General features: G+C 42.1%; 1 protein-coding gene across 3 annotated transcripts in view; it reads left to right on the plus strand.

Annotated features, from left to right (window-relative positions):
- Window positions 1-25,204, plus strand: part of LOC128685852 (uncharacterized) — a 106,846-nt gene that overhangs the window by 14,381 nt on the left and 67,261 nt on the right. For all 3 annotated transcript variants that reach the window (XM_070089525.1, XM_070089523.1, XM_070089524.1), the window contains exon 2: window positions 7,305-10,474. In XM_070089525.1, coding sequence (XP_069945626.1) covers window positions 7,773-10,474 — 2,702 coding nt within the window. In that variant the 5' untranslated portion in view covers window positions 7,305-7,772. The remainder of the gene's footprint in view (window positions 1-7,304; window positions 10,475-25,204) is intronic.

A 25,204-nucleotide genomic window follows, 5' to 3' on the forward strand; every position in this document is an offset into this window, starting at 1 on the left:
CTGCACATGGTTCAAGTAATCTCGATATGTCTCTTCGTGTTCGGGGGGCGGCTGGTCACCCTTAATCCCTACTACATCCAGGTCCCATAGTTTATGGACCGGCTCCCTGTCGGATGTGCCAACTTGAATCTCTGACAGACCTTCGTGCACCCCAATCCGCATCACCAGTACAGCCTCAGTCGCTGTAATACCGGAGCCCTCCTTTCCCGGGGTCGCAGGGAAATGAGCTGGTACCCTGCCTCCTACGATGTACCCCGCTGGAGTCCTGTACAGGCCAACAGCCTCCTTGATAACCCTTCTCGTAGACACGAACTCGTCTATGTAATTTCCTCCTACCAAGATTCCCACATTACTAACATTGTCTGTAGCAATGTCTGGTTCCGCTAGCTTCACACCTTACTCCCTCAAATGTTTGACTGCTGCAGCCAGTCCCTTAGTGGTAATGATATTGGGCAGCTTCTTCACTATCAAGGCCGAAATTTCCCGTCGATGCCCGGCTAACCTGACCGTCAAATTGACTACTGGATAAGACCTGCGTGGGGCTTCCCCACCAAACCCTTCCACCTTCATGTCAATATTACCACCTGTCTTCAGCTTCAACCTAATTGCTAGACTCTCTGTTATGAAGGATCTCTGTGTCCCACTGTCGAAGAACAAACGGGTCATTTCAGACTTCTTCCCATTCGTAACCACCTCCATTATGGTGGGCAACAAGTGTTGGACGACATACGTACAGATGAGGAGGAGGGGAAGAAACTGCTAAGGGACATCGATACCTCAAAGGCAATGGGACCGGACAACATCTCCCCGTGGGTCCTTAGAGAGGGAGCAGATATGTTGTGCGTGCCACTTGCCACAATCTTCAACACGTCCCTGGAAACTGGGCAACTACCTGAGGTATGGAAGACGGCAAATGTAGTTCCCATTTTTAAAAAAGGAGACAGAAAAGAGGCACTAAGCTATAGACCTGTGTCATTGACGTGTATAGTATGCAAAGTTATGGAGATTATCAGGAGGAGAGTGGTGGAGCACCTGGAATGGAACAAGAGTATAAATGCCAACCAGCACAGATTCATGGAAGGCAAATCCTGTGTCACAAACCTTCTGGAGTTTTATGATAAAATAACAGAAGTAAGACACTAGAGAGAGGTGTGGGTTGATTGCATCTTCTTGGACTGCAAGAAGGCCTTTGACACAGTTCCTCACAAGAGATTAGTGCAGAAGCTAGAGCATCAGGCGCATATAACAGGAAGGGCACTGCAATGGATCAGAGAATACCTGACAGGGAGGCAACAACGAGTCATGGTACGTAATGATGTATCACAGTGGGCACCTGTGACGAGTGGGGTCCCACAGGGGTCGGTCCTAGGACCAGTGCTATTTTTGGTATATGTGAACTCAGAAGTGTCCCTGTTTGCAGATGATGTGAAGTTAATGAGGAGAATTAAATCTGATGAGGACCAGGCAGGACTTCAAAGAGACCTGGACAGACTGGACACCTGGTCAAGCAAATGGCTTCTCGAATTTAATCCTGCCAAATGCAAAGTCATGAAGATAGGGGAAGGGCACAGAAGACCACAGACAGAGTATAGGCTAGGTGGCCAAAGACTGCAAACTTCACTCAAGGAGAAAGATCTTGGGGTGAGTATAACACCGAGCATGTCTCCGGAAGCACACATCAATCAGATTACTGCTGCAGCATATGGGCACCTGGCAAACCTGAGAAAAGCATTCCGATACCTTAGTAAGGAATCGTTCAAGACACTGTACACCGTGTATGTCAGGCCCATACTGGAGTATGCAGCACCTGTTTGGAACCCGCACTTGATAAAGCATGTCAAGAAACTAGAGAAAGTACAAAGGTTTGCGACAAGGTTAGTTCCAGAGCTAAGGGGAATGTCCTATGAAGAAAGATTAAGGGAAATCGGCCTGACGACACTGGAGGACAGGAGGGTCAGGGGAGTCATGATAACGACATATAAAATACTGCGAGGAATAGACAAGGTGGACAAAGACAGGATGGTCCAGGGAGGGGACACAGAAACAAGAGGCCACAATTGGAAGTTGAAGACACAAATGAGTCAGAGAGATATTAGGAAGTATTTCTTCAGTCATAGAGTTGTAAGGCAGTGGAATAGCCTAGAAAGTGAGCGGGGAGAGAGATGGCCCAGTAGCAACCGGTGAAGAGGCGGGGCCAGGAGCTAAGACTCGACCCCTGCAACCACAAATAGGTGAGTACAAATAGGTGAGTACATGTTTCAGTCAGTCATTTGTCATATTACACATGTTTCAGTTAGTTACTTGTATTATTACAAATGTTTAGTCTGTCACTTTTAATATTACACATGTTTCAGTCAGTCACTTGTAATATTACACAAGTTTCAGTCGGTCACTTGTAATATTACACATGTTTCAGTCAGTCACTTGTAATATTACACATGTTTCAACCAGTCACTTGTAATATTACACATGTTTCAGTCAGTCATTTGTAATATTACACATGTTTCAGTCAGTCACTTGTAATATTACACATGTTTCAACCAGTCACTTGTAATATTACACATGTTTCAGTCAGTCACTTGTAATATTACTCATGTTTCAGTCAGTCACTTGTAATATTACACATGTTTCAGTCTATTACTTGTAATATTACACATGTTTCAGTCTATTACTTGTAATATCACACATGTTTCAGTCAGTCACTTGTAATATTACACATGTTTCAGTCAGTCACTTGTAATATCACACATGTTTCCATCAGTCACTTGTAATATCACACATGTTTCAGTCAGTCACTTGCAATATTATACATGTTCCAGTCAGTCACTTGTAATATTACACATGTTTCAGTCAGTCACTTGTAATATCACACATGTTTCAGTCAGTCACTTGCAATATTATACATGTTCCAGTCAGTCACTTGTAATATTACACATGTTTCAGTCAGTCACTTGTAATATTACACTTGCTTCAACCATTCACTTTTAATATTACACATGTTTCAGTCACTTGTAATATTACACATGTTTCCATCAGCCACTTGTAATATTACACAAGTTTCAGTCTGTCACTTGTAATATTACACATGTTTTAGTCTGTCACTTGTAATATTACACATGTTTCAGTCTGTCACTTGTAATATTACACATGTTTCAGTCTGTCACTTGTAATATTACACATGTTTCAGTCTGTCACTTGTAATATTACACATGTTTCAGTCTGTCACTTGTAATATTACACATGTTTCTGTCTGTCACTTGTAATATTACACATGTTTCAGTCTGTCACTTGTAATATTACACATGTTTCTGTCTGTCACTTGTAATATTACACATGTTTCTGTCTGTCACTTGTAATATTACACATGTTTCTGTCTGTCACTTGTAATATTACACATGTTTCTGTCTGTCACTTGTAATATTACACATGTTTCCATCAGCCACTTGTAATATTACACATGTTTCCATCAGCCACTTGTAATATTACACATGTTTCAGTGTCACTTGTAGTATTACACATATTTCAGTCTGTCATTTGTAATATTACACATGTTTCAGTCAGTCACTTGTAATATTACACATGTTTCAGCCAATCACTTGTAATATTGCACATGTTTCACTCAGTCACTTGTAATATTACACATGTTTCAATATGTCACTTGTAATATTACACATGTCTCTGTCTGTCATTTGTAATATTACACATGTTTCAGTAAGTCACTTGTAATATTACACATGTTTCAGTTTGTTACTTGTAATATTACACATGTTTCTGTCTGTCACTTGTAATATTACACATGTTTCAATCTGTCACTTGTAATATTACACATGTTTCAGTCAGTCACTTGTAATATTACACATGTTTCAGTAAGTCACTTGTAATATTACACATGTTTCAATCTGTCACTTGTAATATTACACATGTTTCAGTAAGTCACTTGTAATATTACACATGTTTCTGTCTGTCACTTGTAATATTACACATGTTTCTGTCTGTCACTTGTAATATTACACATGTTTCAGTCTGTCACTTGTAATATTACACATGTTTCAGTCTGTCACTTGTAATATTACACATGTTTCAGTCTGTCACTTGTAATATTACACATGTTTCAGTCATTTGTAATATTACACTCGTTTCAGTCAGTCACTTGTAATATTACACATGTTTCAGTCACTTGTAATATTACACTCGTTTCAGTCAGTCACTTGTAATATTACACATGTTTCAGTCACTTGTAATATTACACTCGTTTCAGTCAGTCACTTGTAATATTACACATGTTTCAGTCATTTGTAATATTGCACATGTTTCAGTCTGTCACTTGTAATATTACACTCGTTTCAGTCACTTGTAATATTACACATGTTTCAGTCAGTCACTTGTAATATTACACATGTTTCAATCAGTCACTTGCAATATTATACATGTTTCAGTCTGTCACTTGTAATATTACACATGTTTCAGTCTGTCACTTGTAATATTACACATGTTTCAGTCATTTGTAATATTACACATGTTTCAACCAGTCACTAGTAATATTACACATGTTTCAGTCGATTACTTGTAATATTACACATGTTTCAGTCAGTCACTTGTAATATTACACATGTTTCAGTCGATTACTTGTAATATTACACATGTTTCAGTCAGTCACTTGTAATATTACACATGTTTTAGTCTATCACTTGTAATATTACACATGTTTCAGTCAGTCACTTGTAATATTACACATGTTTCAGTCGATTACTTGTAATATTACACATGTTTCAGTCAGTCACTTGTAATATTACACATGTTTCAGTCGTTTCATTACTTGTAATATTACACATGTTTCAGTCAGTCACTTGTAATATTACACATGTTTTAGTCTATCACTTGTAATATTACACATGTTTCAGTCAGTCACTTGTAATATTACACATGTTTCAGTCGATTACTTGTAATATTACACATGTTTCAGTCAGTCACTTGTAATATTACACATGTTTCAGTCGATTACTTGTAATATTACACATGTTTCAGTCAGTCACTTGTAATATTACACATGTTTCAGTCGATTACTTGTAATATTACACATGTTTCAGTCAGTCACTTGTAATATTACACATGTCTTCACTTGTAATATTCATGTTTCAGTCTGTCACTTGTAATATTACACATGTTTCAGTCAGTCACTTGTAATATTACACATGTTTCAATCAGTCACTTGCAATATTACACATGTTTCAGTCAGTCACTTGCAATATTACACATGTTTCAGCACTTGCAATATTATAGATGTTTCAGTCAGTCACTTTTAATATTATACATGCTTCAACCATTCACTTGTAATATTTTACATGTTTCAGTCACTTGTAATATTATACATGTTTAAACCAGTCACTTGCAATATTACACATGTTTCAGTTAGTCTCTTGTAATATTACACATGTTTCAATCAGTCACTTGTAATATTACACATGTTTCAGTCAGTCTCTTTTAATATTACACATGCTTCAGTCAGTCATTTGTCATTTTACACATGTTTCAGTCTATTACTTGTAATATTTCACATGTTTCAGTCAGTTATTTGTCATATTACACATGTTTCGGTTAGTTACTTGTATTATTACATATGTTTAGCCTGTCACTTTTAATATTACTCATGTTTGAACCAGTCACTTGTAATATTACACATGTTTCAGTCTATTACTTGTAATATTACACATGTTTCAGTCAGTTATTTGTAATATTACACATGTTTCAATCTGTCACTTGTAATATTACACATGTTTCAGTCTGTCACTTGTAATATTACACATGTTTCAGTCATTTGTAATATTACACTCGTTTCAGTCAGTCACTTGTAATATTACACATGTTTCAGTCTGTCAATTGTAATATTACACATGTTTCAGTCATTTGTAATATTACACTCGTTTCAGTCAGTCACTTGTAATTTTACACATGTTTCAGTCACTTGTAATATTACACTCGTTTCAGTCAGTCACTTGTAATATTACACATGTTTCAATCACTTGTAATATTACACTCGTTTCAGTCAGTCACTTGTAATATTACACATGTTTCAGTCATTTGTAATATTACACATGTTTCAGTCTGTCACTTGTAATATTACACTCGTTTCAGTCAGTCACTTGTAATATTACACATATTTCAGTCAGCCACTCGTAATATTACACATGTTTCAATCAGTCACTTGCAATATTATACATGTTTCAGTCTGTCACTTGTAATATTACACATGTTTCAGTCTGTCACTTGTAATATTACACATGTTTCAGTCACTTGTAATATTACACTCGTTTCAGTCTGTCACTTGTAATATTACACATGTTTCAGTCTGCCACTTGTATTATTACACATATTTCAGTCTGTCACTTGTAATATTACACATGTTTCAGTCAGTCACTTGTAATATTACACATGTTTCAGTCTGTCACTTGTAATATTACACATGTTTCAGTCTGTCACTTGTAATATTACACATGTTTCAGTCAGTCACTTGTAATATTACACATGTTTCAGTCTGTCACTTGTAATATTACACATGTTTCAGTCTGTCACTTGTAATATTACACATGTTTCAGTCAGTCACTTGCAATATTACACATGTTTCAATCAGTCACTTGCAATATTACACATGTTTCAGTCAGTCACTTGCAATATTACACATGTTTCAGTCTGTCACTTGTAATATTTTACATGTTTCAGTCACTTGCAATATTATAGATGTTTCAGTCAGTCACTTTTAATATTATACATGCTTCAACCATTCACTTGTAATATTTTACATGTTTCAGTCACTTGTAATATTATACATGTTTAAACCAGTCACTTGCAATATTACACATGTTTCAGTTAGTCTCTTGTAATATTACACATGTTTCAATCAGTCACTTGTAATATTACACATGTTTCAGTCAGTCTCTTTTAATATTACACATGCTTCAGTCAGTCATTTGTCATATTACACATGTTTCAGTCTATTACTTGTAATATTACACATGTTTCAGTCAGTTATTTGTCATATTACACATGTTTCGGTTAGTTACTTGTATTATTACATATGTTTAGCCTGTCACTTTTAATATTACTCATGTTTGAACCAGTCACTTGTAATATTACACATGTTTCAGTCTATTACTTGTAATATTACACATGTTTCAGTCAGTTATTTGTAATATTACACATGTTTCAGTTAGTTACTTTAATATTACAAATGTTTAGTCTCTCACTTGTAATATTATACATGTGTTCATTATTAATTTTATAATTTCAACTGTCGTGGTCTTTTGCAGAAATATGAGGAGTATCGTCAGCAGCCCCTCCATCAGCAGTATTATCCACTGAAGGAACAGCACCTGCGTGAGCAAGTATGTATGCAGGAGCAGCGGGAGCTGCATCAGCAACATTTTCTGCTGGTGTAACAGTAGCACAATCAGCAGTCTTATTCGCAGAAGGAACACGAGGTCCATCAGCAGTGTTATTTGCAGAAACAATAGCAGTTCCACAAGCAGCATTATCTGCAGATTCGATAATATCTCCGTCATCAGTATTATCTGCATAATTATCAATAGTTCCGTTAGCAACGTAATCTGTAGAAACAACAGAGTTCCATCAGCAGCATTATCTGCAAGACAACAAAAATATTGTCTGAAGCATTATTTTCAGAAGCATTAGTAGCTTCGTGAGCAAAATAATCTGAAGAAGCAATAGGAGTTCTCTCACAAGAATTTTTATATCTCAGTTCATCCTGCTAATGTACCATGGCTGCGAAAACTCTGGAGGAATATAATGGATTCCGATTCATTAAAGCTTTGAATCTGTGTGGCAGGAGAGTCTTGTATAAAACATTTTGCTGGGGAACTCCGGATAAGCTCCCTAATACAAAATTGGATGAATACCTAAAAAACTTGAATCATAAATCAACCGCAAATTACTTAAAACTCCCAAGTAAGGAAAGAAGGTTTAATAAAACGCAAAAGAAACTGATTAATGCTAGTCCAGATGGAACAGGGTTTGACGTCCCATTGCTCTGTCTGAGCATCAAACTAGCCTGTGAAAATGTAGCTTCTTTTAGTGATGAAAAATGGATCACTCAAAGTACAGAACTGGAGTACTACATCACTGCTATAAAAGACATGCGGAACGATGCTCTTCACGGTCTACTTGTAATTCCCGATGAAGTTTATTATGAATACATAAGAAAGCTTCGGGAGCTGTTAACCGGGTGTCTGAAGACATCTGGAAAGCGGTATGGGCAAAATGAGGTTGTAGTGGACTGTATTATCAAGGAGATGCATGAAGACCTGGACAACATCATGAATGAGATTCTTGGAGTGGAAGACATATTGAAGTACTGTAGTGATGAATTAAAATATGTTATCATTAATAATAGTTGTGATCAACTAAAGGAGATCTTCCAAAAGAGAATTTTTATCAACCCATTGTCTTTTATCACAAAAGACTTTCAACTAGAAGTAGGCAAAATTTTTGTCGATGTTGAAATCATGCAAGGAAAACGCAGAGGTCAAGGTGAACATATAGATTATCGAGATCTTCTCAAACTTGTACAGACAACATCTGTGTCATCCTCTGTAAGCTCTGCTACACAACAACAGTGTTTCTCTTCACGTCCTCAAATGCTCCTGCTTGAAGGTATAGCAGGGAGTGGCAAGACCACTCTAGTGATGCTGGTAATAAAAGAATGGACACAGGGTTGTCAAGGACAAATCATAGGCTTAGATAATTACGAACTCCTGCTGTGGGTACAATGCAGAGACCCTACCATGAACTCCTACCAGGATCTTCTAGACCGCCTAATGAAAAATGTCTCGGAAAAATTCAGAAACGTTCTGCAAAGAATATTAAAGCTTTTTAAAATCTTGATAATAATTGACAGTCTGGATGAACTCAACGACAACTCTAGCGCATTAGTCAAAAGTCTTTTACATGAATTCCAAAACTCTCTTTACACAACTTTTATTTGCACCTCAAGACCTGAAAAAGTCGAATTGTTCAGGTTGAGGCTCCCTGAAGAATATGAAGTGACAAATGTAGAACTGCGAGGCATAACAGAAAAACATATGCCAGAGTTTGTGCGTCTGACACACCAGGAGATAATTAAGCACACGAAGAGTAATAGAAACACAGAAGAACTGGTAAATAAGGTAAAAGTGTCTGAAGGCCTTCATGAACACCTACGATTGCCAATGAATTTAACATTTTTCGTTTACCTCTGGGACCAGACAGGTGATGAACTAAACATGATGACAACACAAACAGAGCTCTACCACGAAATACATCAACTGTGTCAACGTAAGTTATTAGAGAGACTGAAACACTGTTCATTGACCAAAACTATGAATGAAACAGTCCTTAAACAGAGGGTTCAAGAAATATTGCTGATAATATACATGATGTCACTTAAAAGTCTTTCACATAACCAGTTGACCTTTGAGGAAGAAGAAGTAAAACAAATGATATCTGCTTGTAACAAACGTGATATACCTTATGATGAGATACTTTCTGCATTTTTGTGTTTGAAGCCAACCTGGACTTGGTTAGGCATCGAGGAGAAATATTGTGCACCCCACAAAGGAATACATGACTTCTTCGGTGCTATGCATATTGTGCTGACATTCAAGTACCAGTTACATTCTTCCCCACTCCCAGTTTTGTGTACCCAGCACGCAAAACCATCTTTGTCTTCCCAGTCACCTACCACCACTTTATCACCATCACATACTCAACTTTCACCTACTCTGGCCTCTCCTTTACCAACCTCACCTAATTTAGCGGCACCTAAACCATCACCTACATCAGTTGTTCCTTCATCAGCATCACCTTCATGTATATCACCTACATCAGCACAACTTAATGCAGCCTCAGTTACACCACAATTTTCTTCAAGTATCAGGGAAGTGTTAGAACAGAGCGTTGGAGGAGCCATAGTAGACATGACCAAGTACTACAACGTTCTGTTTCATATGGCTGGACTGCTGCACTTATTATTAGATCAGGTTCCTGAAGCGACCGTCAGTGACACTGTCCATCTATTGCACGAATCTGGTATGAAGGACCATGATCAGTGGCTCGATCTCCTTGAGAATACCAAATGCAATGATAATGTAGCTAGAGAAATAGCTCCCTTAAGCACTACTAAAACTTTACGCAAATTAATTTTTAAACCTGTGAGGATTGTGAGAATCGTACAGGAAAATATTGAAAATATTGTAGTCAATGATCATCGAATAGAGAGTTACAAAGCTCTCTTACCACACCTCAGACCAGTCAAGGTGCACATTAATATGAAGAGTGAACCTAATGACATGCCTGGCCTGCGAGACCTACTGGATGTCCTCATCTGTCATCAACATCAGTGCACCGACCTGGAACTCTACCACCACTACGATCATGATGACACAACCACCACTTCCGATGATGTCCTACAACGACTACAGCCTAAGTGAGTTGCTGTTACTGATGTTATTACAGACAATACAATCATTGTGTTAATATTTTTGTTGTTATTGTTAACTAAATTAATATATCTGTGTTGACATTGCTGCTGATGACACTGGAGGTGTGTTAGTGTTAATGTTGCTAGTGTTGACATTTTTGGTGTAGACATTTGTTAATGTTCATCCCTTTTCTTGTTGATGTTGACATTATTGATGAAGACGTTAATGTAGATGTTGTTGTTGATGTTATTGGTGCTTTGTTGTTGATGTTGTAGCTACTGACATATGCAAAGACATGGTGGAACCCCGTGTTTCAGCCATAATCCGTTCCAGGAGCTAGGCCTAAAGTCGAAATGGCCTAAAGTTGAAGCAATATTTCCCATAAGAAATAATGTAAATCCAATTAATCCATTTCACCCAAAAATATTTGTTGAGAAATGGTTTACCAGCTAAGGTTAAAGATTAAATATATGGAGTACTTAGCTGATAAGACAGCTCATCGTCCACAGCCGCCCCTGCAGACGAGGTCTTGAGAAGCTATATTATCCACTTCACAACGGGCTGTAAATGTATATGTTAATAATAAATTACCCCTAGGGGGTGTTATGTCAGCATATTTCATTCACTGATGGCTGACTTACGTACTTGTGTGGACTCAAAAGTCCACACCTCACTGCTGACTATAGGATGATTACAAACTCCTTGCTACACAAGAACTGCGCAGTCCCCTGTACAACAAGAAATTAATAACCCACCTTGCTCTTGTAGCATGAGCTATGGTGTTCTTTACACCCTCGACAGATATTGGTGACTTGATAGAAGCTGAAGTGTCCTTGGATGTCCACGTCATACATAGTCTAGGAATATGCACACTGGTACACTATGTTCCACAAGGTTTGTCTTTATTGATCACAGTCTTATCACTGAAGAAGCTGATCACACTTCTCTGTAAGTGTTTATTGTTTTGTGAGACACTTTGTTCACACTAACGCATGGATCAGTGTTCTTTGTTGGTTATCCTGGCGTCAGTGTGACTCTCAGTAGAGTCAAAAGTAATCCGACCTCACAGCATCCTATGCCACTCCAATGCCCCTCGAACATAAAGGAAAAGCTGACCTAGTACTTTTGCTTCCTTGCCACTTCTTCCATGAAGCAAAGCAGAATGTTTGATTCTTGCTGTCTTAAGCATAGACAACAATGTACACTATCTTTACCATGGTAATAAAGTGGGAGCAGGATTTTCCTTAATTGTCCTGCTAAGGTAAGAGATGGACTATCCTTTATTAAACTACACTTTGCAACACTTGACTCTGGCAAGGAGCGGCGGTCGCTTGACCACGTCACATACTTGTACTGCTTCAGGGATCAGTTACTTGCTGTAGCAGTAAACAAGATGCTTGCCCCTTCTGAGAGGGCTGGGCTCCTCAGGGTTGAAAGGGGCTGAAGGGGGCTGATACCCCCCTCCTGGAGAAAATTTCTCCAAAATATTCACAAAAATTTATATTTTTATTGAGTAAATACTATATTTTTACACACAGAAAACAATGAGAAATAAATATAAAGCACTAATTTTAATGGATTAATGAACATTTAAATCAGTTTTACCTTTACTGAAGACTTTTGTTGGTATATGAGAGAGGCAGGAGAGTTTGTGTGGAGGCAGGACAAGATACTCCTTCAATATGACACTAATATCAACTCTATTGCTAATTTGTCTAGCACAAATCATCTAATATGACTTAAACAATATTAACCCCTAAAACGTAATAGACGTTCTTACCATTAGCGCCTCGAACGTATATATACGTTTTATTTTTCATTCCTTCAAAATTGGCGGATAAGCCTGAGTCGCCTAGACACGAGAGAATGGGTCTGTGCACTCAGTGTGAGCTGAATGAAAAAATGGGGGACACCTGGGTACCGTATGGTAGGACCAGTGACATTCAGCTCCATCTTGGGTCAACATCATGGTACATCCTCATGATTTACTCACGCCTCATCGCATTAACACTCTACTATTTGAAGAAAGTGATGTAGAACGTGAGTTTAGTGGATTTGACACCAATGTGGCTACTAATAAACAATAAATTAGTGAAAATATTGACGATAACTCAGATAACCCTCAGCCCATCACCTCTGGGGTGGCCACACCAGACCCTGGGCCAAGCACCTTTGAGGTAGCCAGTGTGGCCACAGCAGACTCTAGACCAAGCACTTCTGGGGTGGCCAGTGTGGCCACACAAGACCCTGGGCCAAGCACCTCTGGAGTAGTGAGTGTTACCCATAGGCAACTTTGCAAGAGGAAACTATCATTTTCCCGGTGTTTTAGTGATAGTGAAAGTGATGTAAGTGATGATGAGATTGATTTTATGCCATTCAAGGATTCGTCTAGTGATAGTGAAGCTCATTATTCACTAGTGAAGCGTACTTTTAGGCGTCGTTGCCTACGTTCAGGCAGTGTGCCATATGCAGTCCCCAAAGGTTATGGCAGATCATGATCCAAAACCCCGGCCACTGATAGTGATCATGAAAGTGAATATGTGGGGATGCAGGAAGTAGTGGTGGGTGGCACGGTGCCTGGACCACATGGCTCAGTGGGTGGACAGACAAAGGACTGCCCAGCACCCCTTCAACCATGTGCTGCCTCCACTCCTGTCCCTCCTCCTGCTCCCCCTCACCCCATGCCATAGGTCCACTCTGCACCATGTGACCGTGAGTGGAACTGGACACAAAGTATATTCGTGCCACAGCCTTTTGATTTTGATGCGAGTTTAAGTGGCATCCAGCCAGAATGTCCCATAACGAATGAATCTACAGAGTTAGATTTTTTCCAGTTATACTTTGACGAGCCAATAAAGAACTTGATAGTGACCCAGACGAACAATTATTACCGATATGTCATGGACAACACAGCAGAGGTTGGAGAATCGTCATGGCTGCACAGGTGGAAAGACACAACAGTGGCTGAAATGTATTTATTCCTTGCCACTGTCATGCTTATGCCACATACCTATAAGAACAATATAGCAAACTACTGGTCCACAGACCACTTCATCAGTGCTCCAGTCTTCCGTGACCTCCTTCCCTGCAACAGATTCACTCTGTTTCTACGAATGTTGCACTTCTCAAACAGGAATATGCCAAACAGAAATGACCCATACAAAATCCGGGAGGTGTTTATGTATTTGAAGCAGAAATTCAGTGCATACTTTTATCCCTTCAAGAACATTGTTGTTGGCGAGTCCTTGATTCTGTTCCAGGGACGCTTGTCATTCAAGCAATATATACTGATTATTATTATTATAATCAAAAAACAAGCGCTAAGCCACAAGGGCTATACAGCGCTGCAGGGTAGGGAAGGAAGCGAGGGTATTGGATGGCAGAAGGGAGGAGGGATGATCAGCAGGTTACAGAAAACAGCGGGGCAGGGGATAGTACGGGGGTAGAGGGTAGCAAGAGATTGAAGTAGAAAGGGCTGAAGGTATCAGAATTTGTGAAGTAAGTCAGTTGTTGTCAAAAAGTCAATGAGAGAGTCTGGATGAAACGTGGGTCCATCAGCGAGAAGGGAAGGTAAAGAGAGCAGCGGAGCGAAGACGACAACAGAGGTAAATTCTGCGTGCTCGTTGATAAAGTGGGCAGTCCAACAGAATGTGGCTGACTGATAACGGAGCTTGGCAATTCTCACAGAGAGGAGCAAAACGCCTCTCCATGAGATATCCATGAGTAAGACTAGTATGGCCAATGCGAAGACGGGAGAGAGTAGTCTCCCAACCTCGACACTGGTGATAAGAAGACGGCCAGTAACCCATACTCGGTTTAATAGATTGAAGTTTGTTGCCGAGCATAGTAGACCAACGTTGTTGCCAACGGGTGTGAAGGTGGGAAGATATTGCAGCAAAATAGTCCGTAAATGGAATACCTCTATAAGAAACTGGTAGGTCATGTACTGTTGACCGCGCAGCAGTGTCTGCCTGTTCATTGCCCTGTACGTCAACATGACCAGGGACCCAACAAAAAACAATATCTTTATGCTTGGTAAAGATGCGGTGTAGCCAAAGTTGGATACGGAGGACTAAGGGGTGAGGTGTATCAAATTTTTGTATAGCCTGTAAAGCACTAAGGGAGTCTGAGACAACCACAAATGATGACACAGGCATAGATGCAATACGGATAAGAGCTGTAAGGATGGCATATAATTCAGCAGTAAAAATACTAGCCGAAGATAGTAAATGCCCTTGTACGACGCTGTCCGGAAACACTGCTGCGAATCCTAAGCCGTCAGAAGACTTAGAGCCATCTGTGTACACAGCAATGGCATGAGAATGAGAGTGAAAGTGGTCAAGAAAAAGAGAGCGGGAAGCGACCATAGACAGTTGGGCTTTCGAGCAAGGGAGGGAGAAAGAACAGACTCAAACAGCTGGAATTTCCCAGGGGGGTAGGGAAAAGTGAGATGCTACATGTACATAGAAAGGTGGTAGTTGAAGAGAAGACAAGAGCGAATGAAGACGAAGAGAGAAGGGACAGAGTAAACAGGGGCGGCGAACAAATAAAGAATGTCTACTAATATCAGTGACCATTCTATAAATGGAAGGATTGCGGAGATCATGAGAGCGTACATAGTAGCGCAGGCAATGGGCATCACGGCGATCGGATAAGGATGGAACGTTCGCTTCTGTATAGAGGCTCTCGACAGGGGAAGAGCGAAAAGCACCAAGGCATAAACGTAATCCTTGGTGATGAATGGGGTTAAGGCTAGAGAGAGTAGCAGGAGATGCCGCTGAATAGATGTGGTCACCATAATCAAGTTTCGATAAAATAAGGGTGGAATGTAGGCGAAGGAGGGTTCGACGATCAGCTCCCCATGAAAGATGAGCAAGGGTTTTAAGAAGGTTCAGCCGGCTGTGACAAGTTGCCTTCAGAGAGGTAATGTGAGGTTTCCAGGATAACCTACGATCAAAGAGGAGGCCCAGAAACTTGACTGTATCACGTTCAGGGATACGGGAGCCATAGAGGTACAAAGGATGATTGGAGATGACAGAGCGTCTAGTGAAAGTAATTTGGTGGGTTTTAGTGCTGGAAAATTTAAACCCACGTGTGGTGGCCCATTTGGAAACACGGTCGACTGCATGTTGGAGAGAAACTGTAATGAGGTGACAGTCAGCACCTGCACAGGCAATAGCGAAGTCATCAACATAGAGTGATGACCAAATATTTGATGGAAGACTAGAGGCCAAATCATTAATAGCAAGGAGAAAAAGTGTTGTACTCAAAACACATCCCTTGGGGACACCTTCAGCTTGGATAAAGTCTGGGGAGAGCACATTATTAACCCGAACACGGAAATGCCTGTCAGTTAAAAAGTTCTTAAGGAAGGATGGTAGATTGCCTCGAAGGCCTAAGGAGTGGGCTTGGGCTAAAATATTATACCTCCAAGTTGTGTCATATGCCTTCTCAAGTCCAAACAATATGGCAATAACTGAGTGGTTATTCGCAAAGGCATTACAAACATACGTATCCAAGCGTAGTAAGGGTCTATGGTAGAACGTCCCTTACGAAAGCCATATTGACGAGTGGAGAGACTGTTGTGTGTCTCTAAATACCACACTAAACGTCTATTTACTAGGCGTTCCATTACTTTGCAAACTGCACTGGTAAGAACAATGGGACGATAGTGGGAGGTTTCATGTCCCGTAGTGCCTGGTTTGCGGAAAGGGAGAACAATGGCGGATTTCCACAGCTGTGGAAGAACTCCTTGTGACCAAATAAGATTGTAAAGGCGTAATAGGACTGCAAGGGCTGACTGATGTAAATGTTGTAGCATACGAATATGAATGTCGTCGGGCCCAGCTGCGAATGATCGACAAGCTGAGAGTGTTGCCTCCAGTTCTTGAAGTGTAAAAGGCACATTATACTGTTCTTCTCTGAGAGAAGAAAAGTCCAAGGGTGCTAACTCTCTGGCAGACTTTGAGGAAAGAAATGAGGGGCATAGATGGAGTCCCTGAGAAATACGGACCAGATGATTGCCAATTTCATTGGCAACATCTAGTGGGTTTGCTATATCAACACCGGCAACCCGCAGAACAGGAGCCGGGTCAGGAGAATATTTACCACTCAGTTTTCGTACTTTTTTCCAGACTGCACTCATAGAGGAAGCAGAGGTGATGGTGGAGACATAATCTCGCCAGCAAGTGCGTTTAGTGTCACGGATGACACGGCGAGCGATCGCACGCTTCTGTTTAAAATCAAGGAGTCTTTCTGTGGTTCTATTGTACCGGTACCTGCCCAATGCAGCGCGTTTCAAACGTACTGCACGAGCACAAGCAGGAGACCACCAAGGCACGCATTTCTGAGAATGCCTGCCCGAAGTTTGGGGTATAGAATGAGAAGCTGCGGTGAAAACGGAGGACGAGAAGAGGTGTAAAAGCTCATCGATGGAGGACGAAGAAGGAACCTCTTTAAAAACAGTTAGGTGTGAGTAAAGGTTCCAATTTGCCCAATTAAATTGCCAGCGTGGGGTGCGAAGAGGTGGCGAATATGAAGGGGAAGTAAGAATGATTGGGAAATGATCACTGTCATGTAAGTCCGGGAGAACAGACTAAGTGAAGTCTAATGCGGCGGAGGAAGAGCAGACTGAGAGATCGATGCAAGAGAGAGTATGAGTCCGAGGATCAAAATGGGTGTGAGTACCTGTATTTAAAACATGGAGGGGGTGGGTGGCAAGAAAAGCCTCTAACTGAATTCCACGGGAATCACAGTGAGACCCCCCCCCAGAGGAAATGGTTGGCATTAAAATCACCAAGTAACAGAATTGGTGGCGGTAATGACGAAACAAGGAAGGCAATATCCAGAATAGATAATGCCCGGGAAGGAGAGAGATATAAAGAACAGAGTGTATACCACCTATGTAAGTGGATACGGGCTGCTGTTTAATGCAGCGAAGTATGAACAAATAGCTGATGGTACGGAATATCAGTGCGTAGAAGAAGGGCACTTTCATTAAAGGTCCCATCAGGAAAAGGATCTGAAGAATACAATAAATTATAGCCTGAGATGGGAGAAATGGTTCCTGTAAGCAAACACCAACAGCGGCAAACTGGGAGAGTAACATCTGAAGCTCACCCCGATTACCCCTGAGGCCGCGTATATTCCACTGTAAATAGGCCATGATTGGCAATGATAAAGATACTTGAAATCCGCAGGTAAGGGTTCCTATGGACTAGAGGGGTTAGAAAAGTCTACATGCGGAGGCAGTGGAAAACGTTCAAGCAGCGAAGGAACGGTGCACTGTGAAGAAAGGAGTTGCGCAGATGGAGCAGAGGAGAGAGAAAGAGTGGAAGGTGGATCAGTGTCCATTGATGGTTTGGTCTCTGCAATATTCAGAGATTGCTTCAAGTGTTTCTGAATTCAGAGACGTCGTATGGGAGACAATATTGGAAATGGTAGGGGGAGGATGAGTAAAGATTGGAACTGTATTGGACTGTACCAAGGTAGGGGGGGGAAAAGGGTGGAGGGAACTGGAGAAGCGTGGCAGGGGACAGAAGAGGCAGGAACCTGGGAGGTGGCAGAAGAGGAAGAAACTTGGGAGGGAACAGGGGAGGAAGGTACAGTACGAGGAGGAGGGTGAACCTCTACACTAGTAACTGAGCCAGTGAGAGGGGGAGAACCAGGGACAGAGACAGGGAGGGTAAAATGAGGAGGTGGAAGATGGGTAGGATGTGTTAACGGACCTTTTTTTTGACTTTTGAGAAGTAGAGGGACGATTGGGAGGAGGTGTCGTACAAGGTCTCGTCGATACTGAGGCTTGTGAGAGAGAACTCGAAGAAGCGAGATTAGACTGAGGCGTTGAAGTAGGGACGTCTGAGCCGAGGACAGCAAAAGGATTAGATACAGGAGTGACTATGGGAAAGGTAACCACAGAGGTGGGTGTGGAAGATGGGATACCAGAAGTGGGGGGACGTTTTGAAACACGGGAATAAGAAACACGTGGGAGTCTCCCTTGGAGGTGGAGATGAGAAACTGCCATGGCATAAGGGAGACCTTCTGTCTCTTTGAGGTAATGGATTTCCCGCTCGTTTAAATATACTTGACAATGGCGAGAGTACGAAGGGTGAGCCTCATGACAGTTAAGGCAAGAGGGAGATCGATTGCAAGACGTATTAGAATGGTCATCGGCACCACAGACTGGGCATTCGGCGATAGATCTGCAATATTTCGCTGGATGGCCAAATTGCCAGCAATTTCTACACTGTAGTGGTGTAGGGATCACCTTTCGAACTTGTAACCGATGTCCTGCTATATAAACTGAGGATGGGTGTTCTCGGCTGTCAAAAGTTAAACGAGCCACATTGCTAGGGTATCGTCTCCGCCCTCAGGCAGGAAGAACGTAAGTGTCTACCTTGAGGATTGGGAGATCTTGGAGTTCCAGCTGTTCAAGAATGTCAGTGCCACATGTCTGGAAATTTTGTTGAACTATGGTATGGGGTAGACTGACGGTACCTCTACAAGAATTGAGGGAATGATGTTTTTCAAGAGTGACAGGAACAGTATCGATATGGGAAAGACGAGAGAGCTCATGAACCTGGGTAGCATTCTGTACGGTAATGATGCGCGTACCGCTCTTAAGAGCATGAAAAGAAATATCTTTACCAACATGGCGTAGGAGTGCCTTGCCAATACTGTGGTCAGAAAGATAGGCAGTAGAGGAAGTCGGTCGTAAAGTGAAGAATTTAGTCCATTGTTCAGTCTGAAACTGAGCGTGGAAAGGTAGTGAAGGACGTGTCGATCGTTTCCGAGAAGAACGAGAAGGTGGAGAAGTATCATCAGCAGGTAATTGTCATTGGCGTTTAGGCGTGGGACCAGAGTTGGTCCGACGTGGAACGGGTTGGCGATTTGAAAATTGCCGCACCGTAGAGGGAGAGGCCGGAAGCATAGTCAGATGAGAGCGAAGGTCCGATAAATCGGAGTCAGTCGAGGCCTCAGTACCTGAAGCGGGTGAGGAAACAGCACCGGCAATAGGTACAGAGGCATGAGGAGTGTCTGAAGAGTGGTCCAAAGACGAGGCGGGGTAAGAACGGGGTGCGGTATCAAGAAGGGGCCCGGGGGTAGTAGGTTCATGGACTAGGGCTGCCATGGTTAGGTTACTTCTTTCTTTTTGTTTTTAAGAAAAAAAAAAGAAAGAAGAAAATAAAAATAAAAATAAGAATAAAAAAAGGGGGGACTGGGGAGGGATAGTTCCTAGGAGGAATGAAAGGGCCAGAAATCTCCCTCCACGCCCAAGAGTACCTCAGCACCGCAAGTAGCGCAGATGCAGCGTGGAACCCGTGCCATACCCTACCCATTATGCTAGTAAACTAACAATCCGGGATAGCAACCTCACATCTGCCGAGCTACCTCGGCGGACAAAAGAGAGGGCGGCCGGATATCCACCACAAATCATACCTCCTTCGGCCACCATCCCCGGAATCCGAAAGGTGGCTTCCAGAGATACACCCGTCGCCCGAAAGACACCCAAAGCTACTCCGGGATACCGGAGAGGGATCGGGACATCCCCAGGCGATCCAGATTCCACGGCAAACTACGCCACCGCCAAGAACCTCAACGGAATGGGATAGACCCCGGTATCCTTTCCCCTACCTAGGAACTAGCGTGCCTGTGGGAGAAATCCCAAAGGCCAAAAAGAGAAAGGGCAAAAGGGAGGGGTGGGGAGGAGGGAATAGGAAAGGAAAAAGGGGAGGATGGGGAGGATGGGATAGGGGAGGGGAGATTGGGGGGTAATTAGGTTCGGTCTGAGGAAGAAGACCGACAGGTCTAATTCCTCAGACCAAGAGCCTCTTCACCACGCCAAGGAGCCCCCCTTGAAGAGGAATATATACTGAGCAAACGTAATCACTTTGGTATAAAACTTTTTATGTGTGACTGTGAGAGTGGTCTTGTGTTGGATGTCATTGTATACACCGGGAGAAACACACTCGATGATGACAGACGGATGTTGGACATATCCGGTGATGTTGTTTGCAAAGTGATAGAACCATACCTTGGCAAGGGCCATACATTGTGCACAGACAACTGGTATACAAGACCTATGCTCGCTGATTTCCTATGTGCGAACAATTCTGATATATGTGGAACAGTGAGAAGGAAAAGAAAACATATGCCAAGGTTCATTGGAGGCAGTGTTGAAGGTGCAGTGCAAGCGTTTCATGCCAATGACATCATGGCACTGACGTGGCATGACAAACGGGACGTGACATTGCTGTCAACCATCCACAGAAACAAGATGGTACAGACAAAGTGAACCGGGACACCAATGAATATATTGTCAAGCCAACTGTTGTGGTCGACTATACGAACTATATGCGACTAGTTGACAAGTGTGACATGACGATAGGGTTCGTTGACTGTGTACGTAGGAGTCGCAAGTGATATATAAAACAGTTTTTCCACCTTGTAGACATTGCAGTGCTCAATGCATTCAATTTGTACGAAATGAAGACTGAAAAACGACAACGTTTTGCAGAATTCTCCATTTTGAATGTCGTAAAACAGTATGGTGCAGTCGTAAAAAGGTACGATACCACACCTGTACCTGCCCCTCAACAGCGACAGGTACCCTAACCAAAATCACAACTACAGCCAGTGGGGAAAGTGCCAAACCAAATCATCCCTAACTGTCACTACCTGATACCAATACCACCAACCCCAAAGAAGAAGTATTCGCAGAAAAATGTGTTGTGTGTGTTACCACCACAAAACAACCCCAACAGCGGAATGACACATGATTCATTTGTCACCAGTGTATGAATCCATGCTTTATGGAGTATCATACAGTGGTGGAATTCTAGAAACATAAGTGAGACATGTAAATACTTGTATATAGTTGTAGATAATAGAATGTGATTCAGCCACGTGTGCAAAATCACCTATCAGTGTGTGCATGTGTGTCTATGACAGTATGATAATAATATCTTACATAATGTTGGTATACACCTGGAGTTTACCTGGAGAGAGTTCCCAGGGTCAACGCCCCCGCGGCCCGGTCTGTGACCAGGCCTCATGGTGGGTCAGAGCCTGATCAACCAGGCTGTTACTGCTGGCTGCACTCAATCCATCATACGAGCCACAGCCCGGCTGGTCAGGTACCGACTTTAGGTGCTTGTCCAGTGCCAACTTGAAGACTGCCAGGGGTCTATTGGTAATCCCCCTTATGTATGCTGGGAGGCAGTTGAACAGTCTTGGGCCCCTGACACTTATTGTATTGTCTCTTAACGTGCTAGTGACACCCCTGTTTTTCATTGGGGGGATGTTGCATCGTCTGCCAAGTCTTTTGCTTTCGTAGTGAGTAATTTTTGTGAGCAACTTCGGTACTAGTCACTCTAGGATTTTCCAGGTGTATATAATCATGTATCTCTCCCGCCTGCATTCCAGGGAGCACAGGTTCAGGAACTTCAAGTGCTCCCAGTAATTGAGGTGTTTTATCTCCATTATGCATGCTGTGAAGGTTCTCTGTACATTTTCTAGGTCAGCAATTTCACCTGCCTTGAGAGGTGCTGTTAGTGTGCAGCAATATTCCAGCCTAGATAGAACAAACGACCTGAAGAGTGTCATCATGGGCTTGGCATCCCTAGTTTTGAAGGTTCTCATTATCCATCCTGTCATTTTTCTAGCAGCTGCGATTGATACAATGTTATGGTCCTTGAAGGTGATGTCCTCTGACATGATCACTTCCAGGTCCTTGACGTTGGTGTTTCGCTCTATTTTGTGGCCAGAATTTGTTTTGTACTCTGATGAAGTTTTAATTTCCACATGTTTACCATATCTGAGTAATTGAAATTTCTCATCGTTAAACTTCATATTGTTTTCTGCAGCCCATTGAAAGATTTGGTTGATGTCCGCCTGGAGCCTTGCAGTATCTGCAATGGAGGACACTGTCATGCAGATTCGGGTGTCGTCTGCAAAGGAAGACACGGTGCTGTGGCTGACATCCTTGTCTATGTCAGATATGACAATGAGAAACAAGATGGGAGTGAGTACTGTGCCTTGTGGAACAGAGCTTTTCACCGTAGCTGCCTCGGACTTTACTCTGTTGACAACTGCTCTTTGTGTTCTGTTTTTCAGGAAATTATAGATCCATCTACCAACTTTTCCTGTTATTCCTTTAGCACGCATTTTGTGCGCTATTACGCCATGGTCACACTTGTTGAAAGCTTTTGCAAAGTCTGTATATATTACATCTGCATTATTTTTGTCTTCTAGTGCATCTAGGACCTTGTCGTAGTGATCCAATAGTTGAGACAGACAGGAGCGACCTGCTCTAAACCCATGTTGCCCTGGGTTGTGTAATTGATGGGTTTCTAGATGGGTGGCGATCTTGCTTCTTAGGACCCTTTCAAAGATTTTTATGATATGGGATGTTAGTGCTATCGGTCTGAAGTTCTTTGCTGTTGCTTTACTGCCCCCTTTGTGGAGTGGGGCTATGTCTGTTGTTTTTAATAACTGTGGGACGACCCCCGTGTCCATGCTCCATCTCCATAGGATGGAAAAGGCTCGTGATAGGGGCTTCTTGCAGTTCTTGATGAACACGGAGTTCCATGAGTCTGGCCCTGGGGCAGAGTGCATGGGCATGTCATTTATCGCCTGTTCGAAGTCATTTGGCATCAGGATAACATCGGATAGGCTTGTGCTAACCAAATTTTGTGGCTCTCTCATAAAAAATTCGTTTTGATCTTCGACTCTCAGTCTGGTTAGCGGCTTGCTAAAAACTGAGTCATATTGGGACTTGAGTAGCTCACTCATTTCCTTGCTGTCATCTGTGTAGGACCCATCTTGTTTAAGTAGGGGCCCAATACTGGATGTTGTTCTCGACTTTGATTTGGCATAGGAGAAGAAATACTTTGGGTTTCTTTCGATTTCATTTATGGCTTTTAGTTCTTCCCGCGATTCCTGACTCCTATAAGATTCCTTTAGCTTGAGTTCGATGCTTGCTATTTCTCTGACCAGTGTCTCCCTACGCATTTCAGATATATTGACCTCTTTTAGCCGCTCTGTTATTCTTTTCCGTCGCCTGTAAAGGGAGCGCCTGTCTCTTTCTATTTTACATCTACTCCTCCTTTTTCTTAGAGGAATAAGCCTTGTGCATACATCGAGTGCCACCAAGTTAATCTGTTCTAGGCATACGTTGGAGTCTGTGTTGCTTAGTATATCTTCCCAGCTTATATCGGTTAGGGCTTGGTTTACTTGGTCCCACTTTATGTTTTTGTTATTGAAGTTGAATTTGGTGAATGCTCCCTCGTGACTAATCTCATTATGTCGGTCTGGGGCTCCACGCATACATGTCTGAACCTCAATTATGTTGTGATCTGAGTATATTGTTTTTGATATGGTGACATTTCTTATCAGATCATCATTGTTAGTGAAGATGAGGTCTAGTGTATTCTCCAGTCTAGTAGGCTCTATTATTTGCTGGTTTAAATTGAATTTTGTGCAGAGATTTAAAAGCTCGTGTGAGTGTGAGTTTTCATCATAGCTGCCTCCTGGTGTTGTTACTGCAACAATATTATTTGCTATATTCCTCCATTTTAGGTGCCTTAAATTGAAACCCCCAGGAGCAAGATGTTGGGTGCAGGAGCTGGAAGATTTTCCAGACAGTGGTCAATTTTTAACAGCTGTTCCTGGAATTGCTGGGATGTTGCATCTGGAGACTTGTAGACTACCACAATGACTAGGTTTTGGTTCTCGACCTTTACTGCTAAAACTTCCACTACATCAATTGAGGCATTTAGCAGTTCTGTGCAAACAAGTGACTCTGCAATGTACAGGCCAACCCCCCCCTTTTGCCTGTTCACTCTGTCACATCTGTATAGGTTGTAACCTGGGATCTATATTTCGTTGTCCAAGTGATCCTTTATGTGGGTCTCAGTGAAAGCCACGAACATTGCCTTTGCCTCTGCAAGCAGTCCACGGATGAAAGGTATTTTGTTGTTTGTTGCTGGCTTTAGACCCTGTATATTTGCAAAGAAGAATGTCATCGGACTGGTGGTATTGTTGGTACTGGGGGGGATTTTTTTTCCGGCATTAGTATCTGTATCTGTGGTGAGTATGATCACATAGCGGCGACCTGTGACAAGCGAAGACATGTGCCTGGACCTGTGTTGGACGTCGCAGCCCCTGCTTCAAAGGTGGCAGGTGAGGAACAAACATTGGATGGAGGGCGTGGTGTTTTGTGGAGCTAGATAGTGAATCAGGCACACAGGACTGGCAGTGAGTTGGAGTCCCGCCCCCAGCTGCCTGATCAGGTGTCGTCTCCTGTGGATAAGGAGGAGCAGCAAGTACAGGAGAAGGCTCTTGAGATTGAGGAGGAATTGGTGAAGGTGTTGAAGACTTTGTCACCGCCAGAGAGGGACGTTACATCTGAGCGTGGTGTCATCGGAGAATCGTCGCTTCCAGAAAGTCTGAGACATGATAATTTGGGACGTGATGGTGGTTTGGAGTCGTCCATTGAATCATTAAACCATTCTCAGGTGGAGGTGGAGGTTCATCGAGAGGTAACATCTGACCACGACATGTGTAACATGACTGTCACGAGAAAGAGGGCGGCTACATCAGATTCTGATGACGTCCTTACGCCTGCACAAAGGCCTGGGAAACAGACAGAGGTGAAGTGTGAAGGTAGTGGTGTAGGTGGTGGTAGCCATGATAGGAGGCACCGGAAGAAGGGGGGAGGGAAAGAGAGCACTCTG

This window comes from Cherax quadricarinatus, chromosome 28, assembly GCF_038502225.1.
Source record: "Cherax quadricarinatus isolate ZL_2023a chromosome 28, ASM3850222v1, whole genome shotgun sequence".
Lineage (NCBI taxonomy): Eukaryota > Metazoa > Arthropoda > Malacostraca > Decapoda > Parastacidae > Cherax > Cherax quadricarinatus.